Source organism: Barbus barbus (assembly GCF_936440315.1).
Source record: "Barbus barbus genome assembly, chromosome: 28".
Taxonomy (NCBI): Eukaryota; Metazoa; Chordata; class Actinopteri; order Cypriniformes; family Cyprinidae; genus Barbus; species Barbus barbus.
The window spans coordinates 24,680,184-24,692,758 of NC_136756.1; the positions used below are offsets into that span (position 1 = coordinate 24,680,184).

Sequence of the window (12,575 nt, forward strand, 5' to 3'; positions counted from 1 at the left end):
GCTTCATGGTACAGGCCCCTGATGTGACCTTAAACCAAAAACTCATCACCAAACACCAATGACTTGTACATACAGTATATAGACAAAAGTATTGGGACACCCCTTCTTTAGAACAGAAAAAGGCACTTCCAAAACTGGCAACAAAGATGGAAACATAATTCATATAGGCTATTTCAAAATTGTATTTCCATCTCTGCTGCAATAGTTTTGGAAGTGTCTAAAATGACTGTAATATGTACAAGTCATTGGTGTTTAGTGATGAGTTTTTTGCTCAAGGTATATTCATTGTCATGTTAGAATAGAAAATGGTCCAAACAATAGAAGCACTCCATTCCCTAGAATATCATTAGCCTATATGCTTAAGATTTGTACACATGGAAATGACTAAACTAACCTGTTTATTAGAAGGGGGTGTCCCAATACTTTTGGCAACATAGCCTAGTGTATTTACCATTTCACAACTGAAAACATACTTGTGATTAGAGTGCATATCTATTACTTTTTGAATAGATATCCAAAACCTGTAAAAGGCGACTGTTTAAAACGAATTTTGCATGTTTGCAATGAATTAAAAAAACAACAACGGTAACGCTATTTGTCTTCATCGGTCGAGGTTGAGCTCGCGCACTCCAGATTGTAATTTGTCGCCATTCGCACAGTTGTCATCAAAACACATACACGTTTTTGTGATATATTAACGCTTTTAAGCGAACTGTTGCAATGGAAACCAAGACAGACGATCAAACCAAACCGTAATCTAACTTTATAATCAATAAAACGTCTGACAGATGCTACTTTTAAAAGTGTTCAAATTTAAAAGCAGCCTACTTGTATAAAAACAACTTCGCACGCTCTTTGCGTCGTTTCTAACAAGGCATCTACTGGGTTCCGCTTTCCGCATGTGAAAAAAATAAAGATCCACTACCGGATGCGTTTAGTTTTGGTTTTAACTCAACTAGCTGTCAACCCGGAAAGAGGCTGCGCTCGGGGCATAGGGCTCGGCTTTCGGCGCGGAGCTTTCATCTGTTTTCGCGGATAAATGAACGCACGTTGTGCCTGTATTGTGTTCCGAGAGCGCGCTGAATAACACGCACACAGCAGAACGCGGATGAGTCACCAGCCTTTGGGATTTTGGAAGTGAAGTAAGTTGATATTAGGTGTGGCAGTTATGCGCAGCACCGACTTCCTCTCGTTCTCGTAATACCGTTTTCCATGGGAGTTCATGAAAACCTGGTCCAGGTGAACCACACCTGAATCCACCTGTCATGGACCCTCTGGAAACGTGCTTTTCCTCCGCATATGCTGGATTTACAGGATTCCCACGCTCATGAAAACTTTTATAGTCAGTGATTTTTCAAGCTATGCTCAGCTCCACTATTTCTAGCGCTTAGAAATTACTCTTTATAAGTGTAGCCTCTATAAAATACTTTTTAGTTATCTAATCACGAGCTACTGGACTAGTCATTAATTCATTTTTCATAAGATGTGGGAACCCTGAATCTATTATTGACAGAATGGCCATATTATAATGAGTACTTATAGATAATGATTTACTGATTTATTATTATAAGGCTATTTTCGTTGTTGCATTTTTTTGTAAATATTGTATAATATGTATTGTTTCTAAATCAGTTTCTTTTATAAAATCTAGGCCTATTTATATCTGTGTAGGCCTATATATAAATGGCACGCATGTGTATGTATGCATGATGAGGTCTCTTTCAAAATAAATTCAAGTTTTGTTTCAAGTTAATTTATTTGAACAAGGGACCAAGAATTGCGTGATTGAGAGATTTATTTATTTATTTATTATTATTGCTTATTTATTCATTTGTTTGTTTTGTAGATCTGGGACATGCCTTACCTGGACAGACAAAATCGGACCTGTGGATTCCTGGATATTGAGGAAAATGATAACAGTGATAGGTTTTATCGGCGTTATTTTATCTTGGATACTCATGAGAATTTTCTCCTCTGGTATATGGACAATCCACAGGTATTGCTCTTTGTGTGCATTCAAGTTGCAGTTGTGCTTTACAGAGGATTTTCTTATTTACTACACTCCAAACCTCAACTTTGCATTCTAAAAATTTTAATCCTGTATTTTTGCATAATTATTTTTACTTGTTTCCTTAAAAAAAAAAACAGAACTTACCTCCGGGAACAAAGTTTGTTGGAAGCTTACGACTCAGTTACATTTCAAAGGTATCTTATTCTACCATAATATAAATAGAAATACTAGCCTTTTTTTATAATTACTTATTTTGCTTTTGATTGAACTTGTTTGTAGGTTAATGAAGCTTCAGTAAAGCAGAAACCAAAAGCAGAATTCTGCTTTGGTAAGTACATAAAGTGGTTGTTTTTGTGTGTGTGTGTGTGTTTCCCCCCCCCTACATTATCAATAAATTACTTTTTTTTGTCTTCCAGTAATAAATGCATTGTCCAGACGGTACTTTCTGCAGGCCAATGATGCTATGGACTTGAAGGAATGGGTCATTGCTCTGAATAATGCCACCAAAATTACAGTATGTGGAACAAACCTGGACTTAATCCACAAATAAGCAATTTTAGAGCCTTTGCAACATCAGTTAGGAGATGAAAGACGAGATTATACTTTGATTAATGCTACGTCATATACAGATGTATCTAAATAAACTAATGAAACTTTATGCATATATTAATCAGTACATATCTTTTTAAGGTTCCAAAAGCATCACCAGTGACCCAAAGCTCTGATGCCACAAATGTTTCAAACCCAAGTCAGTCAACATCTCGCCAGGCGTATAAAACAGAAATTGTGGGAGGTGTGGTTGTGCACACGCCTGTCCAGCAGGTGACGTATTTATACGTGTTCTTTATTCATCTTTTTACTTTAGGAAAATATGAATATTAATCTGTTGTGTTTTTCTCAGAGCGATAATGAGGACGTCTTCACGAGTGAACTAGGATCACACGTCACTTTAAGGAGATGTCAGAGTGTGCGTCCCAATGTCATGAGGTCTGGCTACTGTGTCAAGCAAGGCAATGTGGTAAGACCAGTCTCGTCATATCAATTGGGTAGAATCAGTTTTTGCAGATAATATGACATAGGTGTAGTTGTTAAAGGAATAGTTCACCCAAAAATGTAAATTTAGTCACCCTCAATCAATCTGAGATGTAGCCTAGATGAGTTTGTTTCTTCATTGGAACAGATTTGAATAGTATTACCAATTGATGCTCTGCAGTGAATGGGTGCCGTCAGAATGAGAGTCCAAACATCTGATAAAAACATCACAATAATCCACAAGTATTCCACACAAGCACAGTCCGTCAATTAATGTCTTGATAGGTTAAAAAAAGTGTTTGTTAGTAGTCTGTTCAGATGAAGAAACAAAACAATCATCTTATTTGATAACATTTTCAGCAATTTTATTTTTGGCTGAAACGGTTCCTTTAATTTTGCATATTGTTGGGTCTATGCAGTTCATAGTATTATTACATTATTTCTGTTAAATACAATTCTGTACTGGATCACCACTTGATGTCCAATGTAAATCTTCAGTAGATACTTGTATTAAAATATGTTAAACGAATTTTGAAAATTAAACTGCATCGTTTTTCAGAGGAAAAGCTGGAAGAGGAGGTTTTTTATTCTAGATTACCAAACTGTGAGCTACTATAAATCTGAAATGGTAAGATGCTGGAATGGTAAACTCTGTAAAAGAATGCAAATGATTCACATGACTTATATAATGAACAGATATATAAACCAGTACTCTGTCTCTTTTTAGGATAAGGAACCATTGCGCAGTATTCGACTGCAAGATGTGCTGAAAGTTAACGAGTGTCTTGTGAAATCAGGGTGAGAACGCTGCCTTCTTCGTCTGTGTGTGTGTGTGTGTGTGTGTGTTTGAAATAAGTTATTATTGGAAGTCATTGTGCTCACAAGGCTGCATTTATTTGATTCAAAATACAGTAAAAACTGTAATATTTTGAAATATTTCTACAATTTAGAATATATGTATTCTATTTTAATGTTTTAAAATGTAATTTATTCCTGTGATGCAAAACTGAATTTTCAGTAGTTATTATTCCTGTTTTCAGTGTCACATGATCCTTCAGAAATTATTTTAATATGCTGATTTGGTGCTTTAAAATGAAGTTTTTATCTGCTTTGTTGTACTGGTTTTTGTCATTAATTGTGTTGATTGTTGTAGGGATCTGCTGTCTCGTGATAACCTTTTTGAAATCATCACCAATACCAGAACCTTCTACATCCAGGTAACTCTGAATTAAATGAATTCGGAATGATCCAGGCGTCAGTGATAAAGATAATAAATTTAAAAATAAATCATATTGGTGTTGGTGGACAACATATTGTGCACGTGGTTCATCTTATTGACTAGCATCAACATCTGCAGCTGTGTGTCATTGTATTTAAAGATCAACTGTTTTTTTAATCATCCATGCATAAATGCTCTGTCACTCAAGCGAAACATAAATAACTCATTATAAATGCTTTTAAGTATGTGACAGGTGTTTATGTGGCTACTGTACTGTTGAGCCATGTTGTAAATGCAAATGAGGCTCATGGAGATCTTTGATCCTTTATTTCATGTAGCACAACTAAACAACTTGAAGTTAAAATGTCAGCTTAACCTGCTTTTGTGTTTGTGTGTGTGTGTTTGTGTACAGACAGACACCCCAGAAGACATGAAGGGCTGGATCAAGGATATCTCCTCAAAAATTCAAGACTTTAGAGGGCCATCTAAGGTAAATACTCTTAAAGTGCTTAAAATCGTTAGATTCCAGTCATTGATCTTTCAGGTATTATTATTTGTTTAGTTGTTTGTTATATTCAATGCTATTTCTCATACTTTTAATATGTTTTAATGTAATTTTTTAGATTTGTTCAGACAGGCAGTTTTCATTCCTTTTGATTTATGAATATGTGACGCTCGACCACAAAACCAGTCTTAAGTCGCTGGGGTATATCTTTTAGCAAAAACCAAAAATACATTGTAACTTATCGATTTTTCTTGTATGCCAAAAATCATTAGGATATTAAGTACAGATCATGTTCCATAAAGACATTTTGTAAATTTACTACCGAAAATATATCAAAACTTAATTTTTGATCAGTAATATGCATTGCTAAGAACTTAAATTGGACTCGATTTTCTCAATTTTTTTGCACCCTTAGATTACAGATTTTCAAATAGTTGTATCTCAGCCAAATATTGTCCAGTCCTAACTTATTTATTCAACTTTAAGATGATGTATAAATCTCAATTTCCAAAAATTGACCCTTAAGACTGGTTTTGTGGTCCAGGGTCACATAGAATAAGCAATTATAATAATTATAATTAAATATAAATACTCAAATATAAATATTAAATTTTTATACTTCTAGACATCATCTACAATATTGACAATAATCCTAGCTTCTTTTTCAAAATAATTTTTCAATTCTCTTCAAATATTTGTACCTCAGGACAAATTTGTACCTTTTTTTTTCTTTTCTTTTTTTTTTTGAGAACTAAACATATAGTACAAATAAGTATACATATTACTGTGCATTTTAAGAATGTGTGTGTGTGTGTTTACATTTTTTGGTAAATTTATATTGTTCACACGTAGGCAGTTTTTCATTCCGCTTGAGTTTCTGAATATAATAACAAGCAATCCTAATAATTAAATCAGATATAAATAGTACATTTTCATCACCATGCAATACAAAACGCATTACATTTCTAAAAAAAAAGAGCATTTCTGACAGTTATCCTCTCTTGATTAACAGTTGCGCTCTTCCAGCAAAACTTTTTCTGCGCAGAGGAAGCCTCAGCTTGTGAAGTCCTGCTCCATTGCAGATTCGTGGCAGCCGTGGACCCCGGTGCCAAATCAGGAGAAGCATTTGAAGGAAGAGGGTCAGAGAGAAGGGCCGTACAGCTCTCTTCCCTCACTCTCACACATGGGCCCCGTCTTTCAGTCAACGACTCGACAATCTCGACAACGGCACCATTCCCAGCCTCAACTCGCTCCCAGCGACACAGACTTTCCCGACAGTCTTGACGATCTCCGCTCCACTGATGTTTAGTTGCTTTAATGGATACTGCTGGCCAGCACATGGATAGTGTTATGATTTTAGCCTTTTGATTGTTGCTTTTCTTGTTTAGTGGTGCGCACACAAGTGCTTCAGTCATTGCAATGCTGCTCATGCACTTACTCTAAAGGAATAGCTCCCAAATTTAGTTCCCAAATAGTACCCAAAAATTCTGTCATTATTTACTCAAGCTCCAACAATTAATGTATGGCAAGAATTGTGTACCAATTCTTCAAGCAATTGTACTTTTGTCTTTCTACAGAAAAAAACTAAATAGTTTTGGAACAAAAAAAACAAAAATGGAACAATATGTAGAAGAGAATTTTCATTTTGGCCGAACTATTCCTTTCAAAGAAAGTGTCATGTAGGAATGTAAAATTAGGAAGGATCATCTGATGAAGACATTTTATGTGTTATATTGCTTTAGTGAATTTCCCACGACAAAGCGGTGTCTGAAAGTCTGAGACAACTTGTGAAGTGCTTTTATTTTGTATTATGTAATATATGTGTATAAGGATATTTTCAGCACACAAATATGAGTGAAACATTGTCTTAGTATGTGGTGGATCCATCTTTTGCTTTACTGACAGCAGTACTTGAGCTGACATGAACTGATGAACTTATCCAGCATGACTTAAGAATGTCCCAAAGAGCATCTTGTACACTGCAACGAATAGCTTTGCTTTTTTGATTATTTAGCTTTGTTTTACATCGTAACTTTGTTTTTTTAAATATGAAATATTTACATTTCAAGATTAAAAACCCTCAATTTTCAATGTGGTCTCAAACTTTTGGACCCGCTTGTACACTTGAAAGTATTGTTGGTACGTGTGGTAGACTTCAGTGAAGGCATATGGACTTATTTTGAAGACAGTTTGTTTTCAATATCACTAATGAAGGCGCTTGAAGGATTAGGTAAACTTTGACTAGACATTCTATTTTGAGTTTCGTGTCTGAAAACATTTTTAATATTGATTGCTTTGAAATGCCTGAAAATGTTAATAGAATTCTTTCTTTTGTTGTTGTGAACGGTACTACATGTTGAGAAGTAGGTTTCTGTTGCTCAAACTACTTGTTTTATATCTATCTATATATATGCGTACATTGCTAGATATGCATCATCGCTTTGCTCATGAAATAAACCAGTCCTTGAAGGGGAAAAAAAGAGAAAGAGGCTTTGTTATCTCCTCCAGACCAAACAGACTTGAGCGTGATAAAGCAGAGCGGCCTCAAAATGGGCGGAGTTTGGCGGCCCGACCCTTTTCTCTAATTGGTCAGATATAAATATGCTGTTTTATAAATAATTTAATTTTTTCTAATTCAGTTACTGTTTCATTTTAAGATTGATATCATTCAGATGTAAGTTATCCTTCAGATTATGGCTGAAGTGAACCGCGCATCGTCACGTGATACAAATAACTTTTCTCAGCGCTGATGAGAATGGACCAATCACAACCGCTTATTCGCCAATGAGGCTGCTGGTGCAGCTTCGCATTTATGTCAGATACCAGTCTTTCAAATGAACCTTTTTAAACTATCTCGATTTTAATAGACAAATATATCCAATAAGACGAAAAAACACCCTCAGATTTGAATCCGGCCTAACGAGAATTTGTCTTTTTGGAGATGGTCCTCACTGCAGAACACAAGATCCAGGGGGTGTGGTTGGATCTAGATCCAACTCCTCCCACCTTACATTTACCTAAACCTACCCATCTCCACCCCCTAATCCCTAAACCCACCCCTAAACCTACCCATCTCCACCCCCTAATCCCTAAACCCACCCCTAAACCTACCAATCTCCACCCCCTAGATGTAGATCCAACCCCGCCCCCTGGATCTTTGTTCTGCAGTGAGGGGCTACTGGCTTTTTGGGTCTTTTTGGTGACATTGGTAACTTAAGTTAAGCTGCGGATGCGAGATGTCTGACCTGTTATACGAGACTTGTTAGATTGCAAGTAACCAGGTAATCCTTTGACTCTGCAGGACACACTTCACTGTGACTGTATGACACGCTTTCATATAGTTGCCTAGATCAAGACTCGATGACAAATATTGCTGAAAGAACTGTAGTGTGATCACATGCCGTTTGGCCTTGAATCAGTCACCAATGACAATTAGCAGGTTTCTAAAGCCCTGGATCAGTGTGACCTGAGTCAACAAATGGATGAGTCAGTTTCACTGTCCTGCTCGTGTCCTTCGGAAATATTCCTTTACTGTGCAATTAAATGAGTAAATCATTTAGACACCATGACCCTGTTACTGTCCTTATTATAAAACACTGATCATCAGGAGTGTTTGAAATGGTTACATGTCCTAAACTTAATTTCCCACAATGCTGTGGTTTGACCTCACATGTTCAAATGGAGAACAACAGCAAGACTTTAACAGAAGAATATCCAAATAAATTGTCTCATTTGCCCATTTGTTGTTGTGTTGAGCTGAATGAAATTTCTTTGTGTGACTGTGCTGAAATGTTTAAAATTCTATATAAATATATCTTCCTATTATTATTAAAATTTAAATTCCAGTGCATGAATTGATAATGGCTTAGTTTGATTTTTAATTTATTATTATTATTATTATTATTGTATTTACACGGTACTCTAAGGTACTTCCAAAAGTGTTATGGTATTACTATGATAGTAGCATAATACTTTTATAAAAACAAAAGTTTCTTGTACATTATAATGTGTCTGTTTAATTTTATTTATTTGTTTTTATGTGCCAAAAATAAGTCAAAAATAATGACTATTGTACATATTTACCATGATTTACTGAAGACATCCACTAAAATGCCATTCAGTGTAACAGTAGTTCATATAACATTAAAATCTTGTTAGCCATATTTAAAACAATAATTATTAGATCTAAGATCACAGTGCAACTCCTAAAACTCATTACTGTAATTTTCTTTAATAATCTTTATCATTCTTTGCAACTATCCTTCACACCACTAGATTTTACCCACTTGGCATCAAAATATTTTTAGTCAATCAAATATAATACCATTTTGTATGATCACTTTTTTCTTTTATGTATTTTAATAAGTACAGATCAGAATAAGTATGTTGTTTCATTTTTACATAAATCTCTCTGTTACACTGAACGATGATGGAACTTCATTTTACCCATATTTTGACATTTTATTTTCACAAAGGTTATTTGAAACATTAAAGCAGACAATTTACTTGAAATTAATATGCAAGTAAATATGTAAATAAAATCACTTCAATTTAAGTTGATGCAGATACCAAAATGGGACGTCTTGTAGAGCCATAATGCTGTTTGGTGTCTAAATGGACTTTTACGTTACTGGTGAATGATTTGAAAATCATTTATATGTACCATAAACATAATCTCCTCATACCTGCAGCTCATGGTCTGGGGTTCTGGACCGATCGTTTGGCGGTGCATGAGGCCGTGGCTCAGGGCAGAGCTGTGCAGCTCCAAAAACTGATTGAGAACGGAGCATCTGTCAACATTGTGGCTGTGGACTCAATTACACCGCTGCATGAGGCCTGTATTTAGAGACAGACACAGTGTGTGAAGCTGCTCCTGGATGCTGGAGCTCATGTAAGAATGTACTGCAGGCCTCATGAATCTGTTAGCACATCGGTTGTTTATATTAGTGTCATTGTTAACAGGTTGATGCTTGTAACATTGACGGCAGCACTCCGTTGTGTGATGCCTGTGCTGCTGGTAGCCTGGAGTGTGTGAAGTTGCTGTTAGAACATGGAGCCACGGTGAATCCTCCCCTCTTCACCTTCTCACCCTTGCACGAGGCCTGCATGGGCGGTAAGTGTACTGATGCTTGATGTAACACAGGGTTGATTACATATGTTTATTAATCAATCAATCAATCAACATTTATTTATACAGCCCTTTACAACACTCAAGGTGAACCAAAGTGCTTTCCAATAAAAAGAGAGCAATAAAAACAAAAAATAAATGCCAACAACAAATAATTACATAAAATGCACAAAAACAACAGATATTAAAAGCCAGTCTAAATAAATAAGTTTTAAGCTTAGCTTTTTAAAAGGCCCAGGTCAGTAATGGTGCGCATATCGGGGGGAAGCTTATTCCAAAGTCTGGGCCCAGCTACAAAAAAAGCCGATCACCCCAGTGTTTGTACCGTGACCTCGGGACTTCCAGCAAAAGTTGATTTGTTGACATAAGAACCCTGTTTGGCTGCCAAAAAGCCAGCATCTCAGTTACATACAGTGGAGCAAGGCCATTGAGAGCTTTAAAAACAAACAATGAAATTTTAAAACCATCTCTAAAAGAAACTGGAAGCCAGTAGAGTGAATAAAGAATTGGGATGATGTGCTCACATTTACTTGTGTTAGTTAGACGGGCCGCAGCATTCTGCACCAGATGAAGGCGATTGAGGGACGATTGTGAGACACCAACATAAAGTGCATTACAGTAATCTAATCTTGAACTGATAAAAGCATGAGTAGCTTTCTCAAGGTCAGAGCAATTGAAAAAAGGTTTGACTTTGGCCAAAAGACGTAGCTGAAAAAAACTAGCTTTAACCACGCTGTCAATCTGTTTATCAAATTTCAAGCTACTATCAAAAGTCACACCGAGATTTCTGACAGTTGGTCTAAGCTTGGAAGTCAGCGCATCAAAGTTAGAAGTTACAGACTCTCCAAATAAAATATATTGAGTTTTTTCTTCATTTAGGTCAAGGAAATTTTGCTCTAACCATAATTTAATGTCATTAATGCAATCAATTTAGCGACCCAGCTGCGTCAGCATATTTCAGTCTCATAGGCAAATAAATTTGCAGATCATCAGCATAGCAGTGAAAATCTATATTATGCCTGGCTATAATGGACCCAAGAGGCAGCATGTAAAGTGAAAATAAAACAAGCCCGAGAATAGAGCCTTGTGGCACCCCGCAAGAGAGAGAAGTGGTGGAGGAGGACGAGTCCCCAATCACTACAGAAAAGGTTATATTAGTCAAATATGACAAGAACCTCTGAAGTGCAGTACCCCGAATGCCAACAACATGATTAAGGTGAGACAGAAGGACTTCATGGTCCACTGTATCAAAGGCCGCTGTGAGATCAGGTAGCACTACAATAACAGGGCACTTAGCATAAACAAACTAAGCAATATCGTTGTGCACCTTTAACAGTGCAGACTCAGTGGTATGTCGCGATCTGAATCCAAACTGAAATCATTGTTCACACCTTCAACATTGTTAATTGTTAGTTCATGCTACTAAAGTGGTTAACTAATGTGAACAAAATAGTAAGCTCACTAACTTAAAATGAGCATAAATCAAATCTCTTGATCTTTCATTGTACCACATAGTAAATTATGCTTCCAATGATGTCTGTGTATTCTTTTATGTATTTGGTCCTGGTTTTAGGTGCAAATATAAATGCTGCTAAACTTCACAAGACTGCACTGCATCATGCTGCCGAAGTAAAAAATCTGGAACTAATTGAGCTTTTGGTAGAATTTGGGCGAAATGTTTTTGTCAGAGACAACCTCGGAAAAAAGCCCATTCAATACACCAGAGCCGGTGTTCTGTCAATTTGTGCTACCCTGTCAGATTTTGCTACCTCCCATTAAAAAAGTAGGTAGTACAATTCAACAACGAAAAATGCTACCTGTTAAATTATGATCTTTTAAGGTCTACACCTACCACTACCCTAAACCTACCTTTACAGTAATGCAAATACAGTAATTATGTGTTTTATTCGCGGTTGTGGCTAGAAGGGATATAGCTACCAGAAACCAACAATAAATATTTTTTTCTACCTATTAGATTGTGTTTTATTAACGTCTACACCTACCCCAACCCTAAACCTACCCTTTCAGTAATGCAGACACATTAAATATTGTTGTTCAGCATGAGAAAAAGGACGCAATATTGATGTGTGCATGAGCAGGAAGCTGTGGTAGGAAAATCTGACGGGTAGGATAAAATGTCAGGACACCGGCTCTGCGCCTGCACTCTGCTTAGAGTTTTATGAATGTAAGCTGAAGTGCTTCATTTATAAGTTGTGGATCTGGTATAATGATAGAAGAGGTTTTTTTGTAGAGGGGTCATAGCATGAGATATCAAATTTCCTTGTTTCTCTGAGATAAAAAGTTTAATTGTGAATGTTAAACATAGTATAAGTCCAAACAGACCATTTACTGAAACTAAACCACTAAAAAGAAGGGAAGCATAGCATCAAAAAATGGCCTGTTTTATTCTAAGGTTTAGAGAACAAGTGCAAAATTAAAAAGTCAAAGTAAAAAAAATAATATGACTCCTTTAAAGTCAGTGAATTGCAAGAATGAAATATGTTTTTTATTAGTTTGGCTAAAGCAGTAAATTAATTTATGTGGTCCCAATGACAACTTCTTGTTTGACATCTTCCAGCCACACCTCTCAGTCTTCAGCAGTTATGCAGAATTGCTTTCAGAAATGCCCTCGGGAAACGGGCGCTGGGGGTCCCAAACTGAATCATCTGTTTCCTGTCTT

The 12,575-nt window shown here is 36.2% G+C and overlaps 1 protein-coding gene and 1 pseudogene across 2 annotated transcripts; both read left to right on the forward strand.

Annotated features, from left to right (window-relative positions):
- The first annotated feature begins 853 nt into the window (after positions 1-853).
- LOC306848038 (pleckstrin homology domain-containing family A member 2-like) lies at positions 854-7,240 on the forward strand. Its single transcript, XM_079382353.1, has 12 exons — positions 854-1,142; positions 1,847-1,996; positions 2,149-2,205; positions 2,291-2,339; positions 2,428-2,525; positions 2,702-2,833; positions 2,913-3,029; positions 3,603-3,671; positions 3,771-3,841; positions 4,197-4,260; positions 4,675-4,752; positions 5,780-7,240. Exons 2-12 carry the CDS (start codon positions 1,856-1,858, stop codon positions 6,074-6,076), a joined length of 1,173 nt encoding a protein of 390 aa, XP_079238479.1. The 5' UTR covers positions 854-1,142; positions 1,847-1,855; the 3' UTR covers positions 6,077-7,240.
- Positions 7,196-12,556, forward strand: LOC306848827 (ankyrin repeat and SOCS box protein 13-like; annotated as a pseudogene). Its single transcript has 6 exons — positions 7,196-7,355; positions 9,459-9,658; positions 9,730-9,880; positions 11,469-11,524; positions 12,038-12,080; positions 12,474-12,556. The product of its transcript is annotated as an ankyrin repeat and SOCS box protein 13-like (transcript).
- The last annotated feature ends 19 nt before the right edge of the window (positions 12,557-12,575 follow it).